This window comes from Pollicipes pollicipes, unplaced genomic scaffold (genome assembly GCF_011947565.3).
Source record: "Pollicipes pollicipes isolate AB1234 unplaced genomic scaffold, Ppol_2.1 Scaffold_4881;HRSCAF=5763_pilon_pilon_pilon, whole genome shotgun sequence".
NCBI lineage: Eukaryota > Metazoa > Arthropoda > Thecostraca > Pollicipedomorpha > Pollicipedidae > Pollicipes > Pollicipes pollicipes.
The window spans coordinates 50,287,641-50,301,719 of NW_023596576.1; the positions used below are offsets into that span (position 1 = coordinate 50,287,641).

Genomic DNA, 14,079 nt, shown 5'->3' on the forward strand with positions numbered 1-14,079 from the left:
TTCTCAAATGCAACGGGGTTCCATTTACAATTGCAGCCGAGCGATCCTAAAGTGACGCGAGTGAAGAAGGTAGCGGCCGCGCCTCTCACCAAAGCAACGACGACGTCGCTGGTCTCTGAACTGTTTGAGAACTTCTTCAAGGGACAGATCCAAAACGACGATAAGGCAAGTGGATGGCCCTGGGTTGGCGGATTGCGGAATGAATGGCCGACGAGCTTAGCTGGTTCGTAGACACAGGGTAGCTTGCTGTTAAAAGGTCAGCCGCCATGTCGGGGGTAAAGCCATCAGGAGAGTCTTCTGTGGAACCGTCCGTTTTATTCTGATCACCAGCCTTCTACGTCCATGCATCTCTGTACGTCAGGTGATGCATGAACCAATTTTCTACCGTGCTGTCGTGTAGCAGCCCAGAAAATGAGCTCCTTGTGATATCGCTGGTGCTTTGCGCGGCTGTGGGAGCTGTCAGCGTCCCCCTTCCTTTCTCACGTCACGTTCATGTCGTCTGCCGCGTGCCCCGTCTCGTGCGAGCGCCGCGTCCTCCGCTGAGCGTCCTCCCCCCGCTGGCAGCTGAAGCAGGGGCCGCGCCGCACGCGCTGTGGGGTGTGTGAGGCCTGCCAGCAGCCCGACTGCGGCGACTGCAAACACTGCCGCGACATGGTGAAGTTCGGCGGCAGCGGCCGGAGCAAGCAGTGCTGCATCAACCGCAGGTAAGTAGGGATATACCAACCGCAGGTAGGCAGTGCTGCACTAACGGCAGGCAAGAACTGTTGCACCAACGGCACGGTAAGCAGTGTTGCACCAACGACAGGTAAGCAGTGCTGCAAAACGGCACGGTAAGCAGTGCTGCACCAACGGCACAGTAAGCAGTGCTGCACCAACGGCACGGTAAGCAGTGCTGCACCAACGGCACGGTAAGCAGTGCTGCACCAACGACAGGTAAGCAGTGCTGCGCCAACGGCACCGTAAGTAGTGCTGCACCACCGGCACCGTAAGCAGTGCTGCACCAACGGCACAGTAAGCAGTGCTGCGCCAACGGCACGGTAAGCAGTGCTGCACCAAACGGCACGGTAAGCAGTGCTGCACCAACGGCACGGTAAGCAGTGCTGCACCAACGGCACGGTAAGCGGTGCTGCACCAACCGTACGATGAGCGTTGCCGCCGTCCGCTTTCGTCAGTGCCCGTGCAATGCACCACCACAGAGCTGCACCAGGCGCAGGTCAAGAGTGCTGCACCAACTGCAGGTAACACCTCTTGAAATGACGGAGGACTGCGATGGCTAAACGAGTGGAGAAAATTGATACCTGAATCACCAGCTGTGTTACATCAGGCTTGTAACTGTGGCGCGATGTTGTCCTGATTTTTCGTTTTTGTTCTTGTAGTTGTTGCTGCTAGCGTCTTGTCGGAGAAATAGCATTCAACGAAAACCCGCAAGTGCCGAACGGGGTTCAGCATCACGCGTGTGACGTCAGTACTGGTGCCGACGTGCGCACGTGGATGCCATGACGAGCGAAGACGAGGGCCATGGCCGTGACTTGTGTTCCAACTGCCATCGCCAGGTGTCCAAACATGGCGATTGAGGAGGCGGAGGACTCTGACGGCGGTGAGGACGAGGAGGACGACTCGACGAGGACGGCGGCGCTGGCGGCGGCGGAGCGAACACACCGCGTGCGGCGCCACTCCCTCAGTACGAGCTGGGCCGGCGAGCCGCGCGGTACCCACGCCGCCAGGACTTACTACAGGTAAGAGCAAGCGGCGGCTGTGCGGCACGGCCGCCGGTAGAGCCGTGGGTGGCAGCGAAGCAGCTGCTTGCCAACAAAGTGGTGTAGTTTTGTGGTAGTTCACGTGGGTGACGCGACAGGAGCCATTTGTCAAACGTGTACGCGCTTGTGTGCTTAACTTTACCACTGTTCTTCGGGGCTGGCATCTTCATACGGCAGGCGGCTGGTTTTGGCTGTGGGCGGTGAATTGTGCGTGCCCTGCGTGTACCGCCCTGGCCTGCTGACGTATACCGCTCTGGTCAGCTGGCGTGTACTGCCCTGGCTAGCCGGCGTGTACCGCCCTGGTCAGCTGGCGTGTACCGCTCTGGTCAGCTGGCGTGTACCGCCCCGGCCAGCTGGCGCGTACCGCTCTGGCCAGCTGGCGTGTACCGCTCTGGTCATCTGGCATGTACCGCCCTCGCCAGCTGGCGTGTACCGCTCTGGTCATCTGGCGTGTATCGCTCTGGTCATCTGGCATGTACCGCCCTCGCCAGCTGGCGTGTACCGCCCAGCCAGCTGGCGTGTACCGCCCGGCCAGTTGGCGTATACCGGCCTGGCAAGCTGGCGTGTACCGCCCCGGCCAGCTGGGGTGCACCGCCCGGCCAGCTGGCGTGTACCGCCCGGCCAGCTGGCGTGTGCCGCCCGGCCAGCTGGCGTGTGCTGACCGGCCGGCGCCGCCCCCAGCTCGGTGGATGTCAACGGCGAGCGTCTGTCGGCGGGTGACTGTGTGGTGGTGGAGGCCGAGGCGGCCGGCCAGCTGCCGTACGTGGCCCGACTAGTGTACATGTGGGAGACGGCCTCCGGACAGCGCTGCTACCACGCCGCCTGGTTCTGGTCAGTGCCGCCCGCAGCGGACACGTGAACACCGTCCCTGCTCTGAAGCATGTCGTTCGTTCCTGGGGTACAGCCGCCAGTGTCTCCCTAGATGTTAGCATTTATAATCTAGGGCGTTTCCCGCAAAATTTCACTTGTCTTGTTACGGTATTTCGCAATGGTGTAAATTCGGCTGCTGGATACGTGCAGTTATTCGAAGTTTATTTTTGCGTGTTGTCGTTTTCCGTTTATTTTTTACGTTTTTCTGCCCCTTTGGACACATGATGAAATACGTGTTCCCACTACACACACCTCGCCTTTACGAAACTTTCGTAAAATGAGAATGATATCATTTTTATCGGTGCGATATATCGACTGTTCTGCTGCTGTCCACTGGACTAAGCAGGTCTGTTGTGGATCCAGAGCCGTGCTCCTTGGCATGTTGACCTGACCAGTGTGTACCGTTCCGCTGCAGCCGGGGCCAGGAGACCCTGCTTGGAGAGACGGCCGACCCTGCCGAACTGTTCGTCACGGACGAGTGTGAGGACATGCCCCTCGAGTCCATCACACGCAAGGTCAGCACACGCAGTCGAGTCCATCACACGCAGTGTCAGCACACGCAGCCGAGTCCGTCACACGCAAGGTCAGCACACGCAGCGGGGTCCGTCACACGCCAGGTCAGCACACGCAGACGAGTCTGTCACACGCAAGGTCAGCACACGTAGCCGAGTCCGTCACACGCAAGGTCAGCACACGCAGCCGAGTCCGTCACACGCAAGGTCAGCACACGCAGCCGAGTCTATCACACGCAAGGTCAGCACATGCAGTGTCGACACCTCCGTCATTGGCAACTCGGCGTGCCCCCTGCCCTGTTCCGCTCCGCAGCTGTGCTCCGTTCTGGCCGCATGCGCGTGACAACCGTGTGTGTCTGTCGTGTGCTACACCTGCCTGCGCGTGACAGCCGTGTGTGTCTGCCGTGTGCTACACCTGTCTGCGCGTGACAGCCGTGTGTGTCTGTCGTGTGCTACACCTGCCTGCGCGTGACAGCCGTGTGTGTCTGCCGTGTGCTACACCTCCTTACGCGTGACAGCTGACCCCGGTCCGGCAGGCGCGAGTCCTGGATCGGAGCGACGCGCGCTGCTGGTTCCAGCAGCGCGAGTCGTTCCACGTACCAGAGAACGAGTCGGATACGCTCTGGTTCCAGAAAAAGTAAGTTGACTTAACGACTTTGGGATGTCACAGTACTATTGATCTGCATTTGTACACGTGTTTTGCGTAAGTTGCATTGCTCTGTCTTTTTATGCGAGTTTGCCTTGGATTTATCTCATCAAAGCTAAACCTGGCATCTCACCTTGCTAAATTGTCTACAGTCATTAGTGTTTCTGATGCCTAGATCTATTTCACCCCGCCCTGACATCTAACAAGGAGGGTGCCAGCCAGCGAGTCCGTGGCTGCTGACTGGAGCACTTCAAGGCGTTCCGCGCTCTCGGGCTGTGAAACACTGTCCTGGCATGCTAGCTCATGGCCTGGCCATTGGGCTGTGACCGGTGCTGGCCGTCATCAGTCCGTCGACCCCTGGTCAGGTACCGGCCGGAGCACGGCCGGTTTGAGGACGTGGCGGCGGAGCCGGTGGCCATCGACGGCCGGCTCAACTTCTGCCCGTTCTGTGAGCAGCTCCGTCTGGTGGAGCTAAGCAAGGTGCCCGCCGTGGAGAGCCGAATGGATGACGAGCCAGGGAGGAACGAGGTAGGTCTCTCTCTCTCTCTCTCTCTCTCTCTCTCTCTCTCTCTCTCTCTCTCTCTCTCTCTCTCTCTCTCTCTCTCTCTCTCTCTCTCTCTCTCTCTCTCTCTCTCTCTCTCTCTCTCTCTCTCTCTCTCTCTCTCTCTCTCTCTCTCTCTCTCTCTCTCTCTCTCTCTCTCTCTCTCTCCCCTCTCTCTCTCTCTCTCTCTCTCTCTCTCTCTCTCTCTCTCTCTCTCTCTCTTTTTCTATTTCTTTTTGTTCTTTCTTCCTTTCTGTCTGTCTGTCTGTGTGTCTTACCGCCTCCTCGCCTCCTCGCTTCCTCGCCTCTCCGCCTCCTCGCCTCTCCGCCTCTCCGCCTCGCCGCCTCTTGGTCTTTCTCTTGGTCTTGATCGTACACGTGCTCATGCTCTCACAGAAGTTGTGTATCTTCCGTCAGCGCACTGTATTTGTCTACTTATTCTCACACCCAAAGCCCAACTTCTCATCATGGTTATTCTCTTCATTATTTAGATGAGCATTTCGCCCGTTCTGCATTGTTGCGGCGACCATGTCACTCATGAGTAGCGACATTATTTGCTACTTACAAAGTCTTACATGAATATCATCCAGTCAAATCACTCATCAGCGTCTAGTCCCTGGCGTGAGACGTCCTGTCTCCAGCGTCGCTCTCTCCCCGCCCTGTCTCGCGTCCCCGGCCGATGACCACTCGCTCTCGGCAGACGCGCTTCGGCCAGGTGCGCTGCGGCGGCGAGACATACTCGGTGGGCGAGTGTGTCTTCCTGGACCCCGCCGCCTTCTCTCTGCGCCGGCGGCAGGCCTGGGTCAAGACAGCCAAGACGTGCGACGTTTCGCAGGTATCGTGGTGGCGAGATGCGCCACGCGTGCTGGAGAGAGGCGCGGATGCGGCCGGCTCCAAACGCAGGCTCTGTCGCCAATTGTTCTCAGAGCGAGGCGGATTGGCAGTGCGAGGAAAGCAGGCGTCATTGTCGCAACCAGTTGACAGCCCTGGACATTTGTTGCACGCTCGCCAATGGTAGGTCTTCGTCAATAGCTGTCCATAACTAGCTGTTCGGTTGTTCCCGTCAGGTGGACGAGGAACTCTACCCTGAATACTACCGCAAGGCCACCAGCTACGTGAAGGGTTCCAACGAGGAGACGCCGGACCCATTCCGCATCGGCCGCATCAGCAGCATCTTCACGAACAGAACAGGTGACGCCCAATAGGACGACTCGACCTTGGTCTTGTATTGGTGTCAGTTGTTTGCCTTTTCCTGATCGTTCGCCGAGATGATGGTGATGCCCTAGCTTTCAACTCGCTTTGCGGTTTGGGAAGATCTCGCACTGGTACACCCGCACCTTCGTGTCCAGAGTTCAGACAGCATTAAGCCTTAAGCGACCAACTCATCTAATGTCGGTGAGGAGTCGCCTTTTGTAAATGATTTGCCAGTTAGTAAACTTACGCGGCAGCCCGGTATCAATCAACGGCTACGATCAATAGCAGCACGGCGTTATCTGGCGTGGCTCTGGCCGAACGTTACCGAGAGCGTCTGCGCCGCAGGGAGCAACGCGGAGGCGGGCGACGTTTTCCTCCGCGTGACCAAGTTCTACCGAGGAGAGGACACATTCCGGGGCACGGAGGGCTCGCAGCACAGCGACCTGCACATGATCTACTACAGTAGCGAGGGTGAGCGGCCTGCCGTGGCGCCGTGCAGCTCCAATGGCAGTGAGATGTCCGGATGTGCTGGGGCCCTCGGTGTAGAGCGTGCGCCACTACATGAAGATACCGTGTGGGTTGTGTGACGCTTCTGTCGTTATGCATTGATAGTGTCGAGATGAAGACAAGGGACTGATGTTCTTCGTAATGTTTGCAAGCCTCGGAACCGTGCCTCTCGAGTAAACTCGACGACACGTGGCGGGCGCCCGCTGACGCCGGCCGCCTCGCGCCGCCAGAGGTGTCGGTGGCGTTCGGTCACGTGATGGGCAAGTGTCACGTGGTGTACGGTGGCAACCTGACCTGCTCGCCGGAGGAGTACCGCCGCTGTGGACCTCACCGCTTCTACTTCCTCGAGGCGTACGACGCTGACGGCAAGAGCTTCACCGAGCCGCCGCCGGCCGCCAAACGCATGGGACTCCTCAGAAAGGTGCGGTGGAGGCTGTCTGTGTACAGAGGGACGGCTGCGCTTGTTGACGGTCCTAGGGCATGGCTTTATGTGGGAGAGACTGTACCTGGAGATTGGCTGTACCGGCACTGATCATGCCTAGAGATGGCTGTACGTAGTGACTGTACCAGAAAGCAGTTGCACCTGGAGGCTCTGTGTAGCATAGGATGAACACATGGGCTTATAAATTTATTTTACATGTAAACATGCACGGTTTGGCGTATCCCCTCCCTGTCGTGCCCGCTGGCTGTCAAATGTGGGAAGCCATTTGCTGCTCTCTGCTGTATTTGTCCTGTGCTTGTGGGTCTGTTTTGCTCAGTCTGAGCACGGCCGACGGCTCTGACGGGCAGTGCCCCTGACACCCGTACCGCCGCACGATCGGCTGTGTTGTCACGCTTGACTCGTCGCACGCGGTCCTTTCCGCCAGCTCCAGCGCGTGCTGGTGCACCTCGCTCGCGCCGGCCGCTAACTGCCGCCTGTGCCGCAGGGTCAGGGCAAGGGTAAGGGTGCGGCGGCGCAGCGGGCGGTGCCGCCGCCGCCCGAACACCCGGTCGTGGCGCCGCTCCGCGCGCTCGACGTGTTCGCCGGCTGCGGCGGCCTCTCCGCCGGACTGCACCAAGTGGGCGTGGCCGTCAGGTGAGGGCGGGGCTGGGGGGCGGCCTGGCAGGCGTCACTGTCTGTCGGAAGGAAGGGGCGTCTGTGTCACGTTTCTGTCGCGTTTATATGTATATAGATATATATATATATATATATATATATATATATATATATATATATATATATATATATATATATATATATATATATATATATATATGTGTGTGTGTGTGTGTGTGTGTGTGTGTGTGTGTGTGTGTGTGTGTGTGTGTGTGTGTGTGTGTGTGTGTGTGTGTGTGTGTGTGTGTGTGTGTGTGTGTGTGTGTGACCAGTTGGGTTTATGTATTGAATATAACAATCCAAGATTATGTATAGTAGATTACATCGTGGATGTGGTGAAAAGGGGCCTTTCCGTAATATCTGTCGCTGTTTGTCACGTCGCTCTACGCGGGATGATCACCATGCGGGCTGACCGTTTTGTCGGTTTTCAGCCAATGGGCGATCGAAATAAACCAGCCGGCGGCCAACGCGTACCGGCTCAACAACCCGCAGGCCACGGTGTTCTCGGAGGACTGCAACCACCTGCTGCAGCTGGCCATAGACGTGAGGCCGGGGCCGGTCCGCCAGCTGGTGCCGGCCACCTCCCGGACAGGGCTCTGTAGCCCTGGGCTCTATAGCCATGATATCCCCAACCAGGCAGCCGTCATGGCCGCTGATGGGAACTTGCACAAATTGGTGCAGCTGTTAATTTGTGAGGGAATTTAACCTTAGAGAATGTTCTGGTACTAGACGACTGTGGTGTGTCTGATAATCATTTCGCAGGCGTGTTTGGAGCCTGGTAACTTCACATTATAACTTCTGTCCTTATGTTGAGGCTGTGACTGAGACGCTGCCGCCGCAGAAAAGTGATGATGTGCCACTGTCCCCTTTGATGAGCCGTCGTCGCAGGAAAAGTCGCACGACGCACCGTTATTTCAACAGACTCGCACAACTTGTCGCTGTTGCAGAGGGCTCGCATGTCGCAGGGGCAGGATATTTGTATAGGGTCACCATCGCAAAAGATTCACTTACATGTCACTGCTGCATGGCTGTTCCAACGGTGTCCGAGTACGAGGTCTTTTTCCTGATTCACATGGCACGGACAAATTGCACGAATCCACTTGGGATATCACTGTTGGCATAATGTTTAAATCACTTGCTGTGCGCAAGAGACTCACTCGGTCTGTCACTGAGTGTGTCCCAACATTCCCTTTTCCTGTGACGTTTGCAGGGTGCAGAGCAGAACGCCAGCGGCCAGCGGCTGCCGAAGCCGGGGGAGGTGGACCTGCTGTGCGGCGGGCCGCCGTGCCAGGGCTTCTCCGGCATGAACCGCTTCAACTCCCGACAGTACTCGCAGTTCAAGGTACCCGCTGTGACGCGCGCCGGTTCCAGGGTGTGTGTGCCGTGTTTAAATCGTGACCCCCCTACACGGCCTCGTGTATCTCTGCGGTTTCCCACATCCGCAGCCTTTTTCAACGCGTGGTCCGAAGGCTTGCTTTACCGTCGCGATGCTGCGCCACTCCCCGAAAAAGCTCCTTCAGTTTGTTTTACTGTTGTGCGACTTGAATTATCTTGCATTTCATTGGAACAGTTTCTGGGTTATTTGATGACGAATTGCGGTCGTCACTTAACGTCGACATGTAATGCAGACTACGAAACACTGGACTGATGTTAAACCTGAACCCACGACTTTCGGCAGAGGGGCGTGAGTGAGCTTTCTACCATACTGTTAGTTTGTTGTTCCACCTCACTACGCTGCTGTTCTATTCGCTGTTCCATATCACGCTGAATTGCATGTTGCTGAAGCACAGGGAAGAGGTGACAACTGCAAGATAGGTTGCGTTGTAGAGCTGGTCCACAGGATTGTTGAGCAATTGGAACTTGCCGGGCTCTCTGTTACTGGAGCACTTTTCCGCAGAACTCGCTGATCGTCAGCTTCTTGAGCTTCTGCGACTTCTACCGGCCAAAATATTTCATCCTGGAGAACGTGCGCAACTTCGTTTCCTACAAGGCCAACATGGTGCTGAAGCTGACGCTGGCCTGTTTGCTGAAGATGGGCTATCAGTGCGGCTTTGGTGTACTGCAGGCGGGCAACTACGGCGTCCCTCAGACGCGCCGCAGGTCGGTCACGCGCCGGGGACCTCAGCCGGCACCACTCTGACATCATGCAGTCCGTCATCTGCGCAGATCACACCCGTCTATTGATGGGAAGTTTCTGGTCGCCGCGTTAACATTGGGATCGCATGGCAGTTGTGTATCGTCTGGGGCTTATGCGTGGCATGCGCCGCTCTGCTGGCGGCGCTATGGCCCGCCACCGTACGTCACTGACGAGTCTGACGGTGCCTTACTCGGTAGGGCGATCATCATGGCCTCGGCGCCCGGCTTCCGCCTGCCCCTGCACCCGGAGCCCCAGCACGTGTTCTCGCTGAGGGCCTCCTCGCTGGCCGTGGTCATGGAGGACACCAAGGTATGGACGGCGAAACGGCTCACGGACAACGGCGGACGGGCACTGCCCCGTGATCCACCGCTCTTAAACGACAACGTGCAGCATGACGTGTGATAACCTGCGGATTTGAACGTCGAACAACTTGTTAAGTACCAATCATCTAAGGATTTGGGATGCTGGTCATAAAACCCACCACATAGGCTGTCTTTGTCGGTGGCTGTCGTTGGCTGTCTGCAGTGGCGCCGGTATTCAGTGTGCCCTCACCCAGATGACATTTGACATGCGCAGCGCGCACCCCGGCTGACCTGAGGACGCGGTGTTGCAGTACGCGCCCACGTGCCGGTGGTCGCAGTCGGCGCCATACCGGACTGTGACTGTGCGGGACGCCATGTCTGACCTGCCAGAGATCCTGAACGGCGAGAAGCACGAACAGATGCCGTACGACCGCGACGCCAGCTCGCACTTCCAGAGAGTGGTGCGTGCCGGGCGGTGCTCGTGGCCTGTTTGCCTGCGCCAGTGGCGGTTACAAAGGCGCAGGCGGAGGGTGGGGCGCCAGGAGGGCGAGCGTCCGCTTGGCTGCACGTGCCGAGTGACGGGCAGGGTTCAAGGCTGGCTCTGTGCCAACAGTTTCGCAGTGATCAGCTCGAAGTAAAACGACACTTGATAACGTTTGGGGTTCAATGCGTCGTTACACCCGCAAAACTAAAGTCACGTCTGGTTGGATCTTCGCGATTTACGTTGCATACATTGTTTAAAGATGGCCAAAAATACTAAACGCGATCAGAAGTAGGAATATTTACGAAGATGCATGACTGGGAAGCGCCAGAAGGGAACTGAGCTATGCCCAGAGACGGGTGATTTGCTGTTGCACCCAACTGAGCTATCATATGACACCTAGAAGAGCGTATGACACCTCGTTATGTTACTGGACTCCGGTCTTGTTTCGCCTGATCTTTCCGAAATCATGCTCGAATAATGAGCATATCGTCACAGCATAACGGCAAAGACAAAGCCATCAACATATTTTCTTTCCATCCATATCTCGATTATTTTAGGCATCATGCAATGCGAAAGGACCTTAATTTCAGGTCCTTGGCCTTGAAAGGGTCTTCAGCAGGACCTGATCATATCTCTGCTACGTACCCAGTCGGATATAGTCACAGAGCCGTGGGCGACACACTCGCCGAACACGCTGTGGCGCCTGCTGCGATGGCTTCGGACCGCGCCCTGACGCACCCCCCTCCGGGGCCATGACGAGCCAGCCGTCACCGCCGCCTCTTGCCGCAGATGCGGGCCGGCCAGGAGACGGCGCTGCTGCGCGACCACGTGTGCAAGGAGATGGCGCCACTCATCGCAGCGCGCATCCGCCACGTGCCGACGGCGCCGGGCAGCGACTGGCGCGACCTGCCCAACCTGGCAGTCCGCCTCAGCGATGGCACCACCTCGCGCCTCCTGTGAGTGGTGGGAGCGCCGACCGGGCGCGGGGTGGTGTCCGAGGGGGGGGGGGGGGGGGCTGGAGGTGGTCAGGCGGGTACCGGCAGGCCAGAGCACGGGCCCGACCCGCCTGTTGTGAAACCCTCAGCTGAGATGATAGAAGGGTAGGTTACGTGGCCGACGCATGGTGACTCGTTCAAGCAGGCTACTGACATCTCGGACATGTCTGTTGGACATCTTGACCGCGGTAGGTTTACAGGTTTATCGTGGTTGGTATAAAATTGTGAAGGCTTGTGTTTCGGAAAACGCTCCCAAAAATGTTGTTAAGTTTCTAGTTTCTGAAAATGGGTTTGCATAAGTTTAGTTCTTTATACCGAGCGTTCATCGCGGAAGGGCGGAATCCGTCGCATGTGTGGTATGCCCATACGAAAAGCGTGGACCCGGCGCACACGCATCACCTCAAAGTTGTTCTCATTTCGGGTTTCTAGGGGTTACTAGGTTGTTACTGTAGCATGCATGTCTCTACGCAGCTACCGGACCTGCATGTATCCCTGTGTTGGGTTCTGACGATGGCTTAATTCTTCGGGCTGGTTAAAAGGCGTTGCAACAGCTTGTATTTTTCCGGGGGGGGGGGGGGGGGATCCATCATTAGGCTACAAACTCCCGGTTTCAGCATTGGTGCTGTAATGACCTTCAGGCCATATGACCGCACAGCTGGTAGGGCCTGTAATCTGTTGCTATGTGGATTAGCGATCCATCCAGGGCTGACAGCTTTGCAGCGGCCTGCGCCGGTCTCGACAGAGGTGACGTGTGCTCCTGAGTGCCCCCTCCCCTTGCCTGCTGCCGCTGCCGCTGCCGGCGTGGCTGCAGTCCAGAGCCTGCTGTCGAGGTCGTCTCCGGCGTCCTCGCGGGGACAGGAGGCCGTGATGTGTCGCCGATACGTGGCCGGCGCCGTGTAATCCGTGCTTTACGGCGCGCCGTCGGGCCCCTCCGGTCATGTTGGACGGCACCAGACGCTGCGCCGGGGGTGGGACGGCCGGCGGCGCCCCCCGCTCCGGTGACGGGTGGCCGGCCGGGGGCGTGCTGACCGCCCACGCCCCGCCGCCAGGCTCTACACACAGCACGACAAGAAGAACGGCCGCTCGGCCGGCGGCCGGCTGCGCGGCGTGTGCGCATGCGCGGCCGGCCGGCCTTGCGACCCGGCCGACCGGCAGTACGGCACTCTGCTGCCCTGGTGCCTGCCACACACGGGCAACAGGCACAACCACTGGGCCGGCCTGTACGGGCGGCTCGAGTGGGACGGCTTCTTCTCCACCACCGTCACCAACCCCGAGCCGATGGGCAAGCAGGTGCGGGGCGGCGGCGGCGGCCGACGGCGGAGCCGCGGACGCGCCCCAGCTCGGCGATGTGCTGGCCGCGGCTGGCGCATCCAGCCGGGCACGGACGCGGCGCTGGCGCACCAACCGCGCGCGCGGGGGAGGGGGGTTACACTGAACACACCTGATGCGGTCATGCGTCAAGCTCGGATTACGTTACGCTCGGTAAAGTTCTATTTGTTCACTGGTTCAGTCGGCTGCATAATCCCAATAATGCTTGACGTCTTTGTGGTCGAGCCGGTGAATAGTGCAATGGCACGCCATTGACATGCCAACGCTCCGCGCGCCGTGTTAAGCCTGCTGTTGGCTCACTGGTGGTCGACCAAGGTCCCGCCAGACTTGGCTTGGCCTGGCTTGGCCTAACCCGACCTGACCTGACCTGACCTGAACCTGAACCGGCAGGGTCGCGTGCTGCATCCGGAGCAGCACCGCGTGGTTAGCGTGCGCGAGTGTGCCCGATCCCAAGGCTTCCCGGACTCGTACCGGTTCTTCGGCAGCACGCTCGAGAAGCACCGACAGGTAACCGCGGCCTTGCGACGCTTGGACTGAGGGGAGGGGGGAGAAGCTGGTGCACCGTCCGGATTTGGACAGTCGAATGCGTTGAATCGCGGTAATGCAAGCTGAAGTACGAAGCTACTGCGCGCGTGAATTTAGCCCCAGCGAGACGTGCAGTGCGTCACCGGGCGTTCGCGGCTGGGCGATGGCGATGGCGCCGTCACCGGGCCGCTCTGTCGTGTCCACAGATCGGTAACGCCGTACCGCCGCCGATGGCCGCCGCCATCGGTCGCGAGATCCAGCGCTCGCTGGCGCTGTCGGCCCGCGAGGGCGGAGCGCCGGCCGCGCGGGTCGGCGGGGACGCCGACGGTGGCCAGCGGCAGCCGAGTGATGCCGGCCAGGGCGGCGCTGAGGGAGAACCGGCCAAGGAGGGCGACCCCGGCGCCGAGGACGCGGCGGAAACAGGCGGGGGCGGCTCTGACAGTGGCGCCGAACGCTTGCGCTGATGGCAGCGCGCGCGACGCCCTGAGGGCGGGACGCAGTCAAGTCCTGCCGGGCTTTTAGCTGTCGTCTGTCGGATGAAATGCAGACGTCTTCGAGTTCATTGACGGCTGCTAAACATGTTTGGACCGCATTGTGATTGTTCATGATTTTACTTTTGTCTCGGTGTGCCTCAGGCCTCCCACAATGTAATACATTTTACAACTTTTGGTTGTGTTTTGATTCGTATTAACGAAGCCGGATCTAATGTTTTCAGGTGGGAGTAGACTGAGGCATGTGACTGAGGAGAAGGTCGTGGTTCATTCGCTTCCGACCGTGATATTTTCGCGCTCATGCGTTGTTGCACGCATCAAAAGGCTTAGCTCTTGTTTGGACGGTTGATGCGCCAGCCTTCGCGAATTATTTGTTTGGTCCAAAGTAGAACTACCGTGTAAACGAACAACAGCGCGCTGTTTCGCAGGGCGCGGTATATGCTGTGTGCCCGAGCCGCGTGCTATGTAGAGTCGATTTCTGAAACAACATTGTTGATTAGCATGTCGTACTTGCATTCATCTCAGACCCGTTATCAAAACGAATATCTGATTCAGTGGAAGTTGGATTCGGGCGTGCGCGGCGCCGTGCGGCGGCGGTCCAGGTGTTTTGCTGATATCTGAACAGGCGGACGTGCGCGGCGCCGTGCGGCGGCGGTCCAGGTGTTATGCTGATATCTGAACAGGCGGACGTGC

The 14,079-nt window shown here is 58.5% G+C and overlaps 1 protein-coding gene across 1 annotated transcript in view; it reads left to right on the forward strand.

The window, feature by feature from the left end:
* LOC119100553 (DNA (cytosine-5)-methyltransferase 1) overlaps positions 1-13,855 on the forward strand; it is a 33,593-nt gene extending 19,738 nt beyond the window's left edge. Inside the window, exons 4-24 of the mRNA XM_037223635.1 lie at positions 565-704; positions 1,554-1,736; positions 2,439-2,588; positions 3,043-3,142; positions 3,676-3,776; positions 4,151-4,313; positions 5,027-5,161; positions 5,394-5,517; positions 5,866-5,991; positions 6,258-6,448; positions 6,954-7,102; positions 7,555-7,666; positions 8,334-8,465; positions 9,021-9,223; positions 9,458-9,569; positions 9,874-10,023; positions 10,836-11,002; positions 12,091-12,331; positions 12,761-12,877; positions 13,102-13,177; positions 13,815-13,855. Of these exons, the coding sequence (XP_037079530.1) occupies positions 565-704; positions 1,554-1,736; positions 2,439-2,588; positions 3,043-3,142; positions 3,676-3,776; positions 4,151-4,313; positions 5,027-5,161; positions 5,394-5,517; positions 5,866-5,991; positions 6,258-6,448; positions 6,954-7,102; positions 7,555-7,666; positions 8,334-8,465; positions 9,021-9,223; positions 9,458-9,569; positions 9,874-10,023; positions 10,836-11,002; positions 12,091-12,331; positions 12,761-12,877; positions 13,102-13,177; positions 13,815-13,855 (2,913 nt within the window). The remainder of the gene's footprint in view (positions 1-564; positions 705-1,553; positions 1,737-2,438; positions 2,589-3,042; positions 3,143-3,675; positions 3,777-4,150; positions 4,314-5,026; positions 5,162-5,393; positions 5,518-5,865; positions 5,992-6,257; positions 6,449-6,953; positions 7,103-7,554; positions 7,667-8,333; positions 8,466-9,020; positions 9,224-9,457; positions 9,570-9,873; positions 10,024-10,835; positions 11,003-12,090; positions 12,332-12,760; positions 12,878-13,101; positions 13,178-13,814) is intronic.
* Positions 13,856-14,079: the final 224 nt, after the last annotated feature.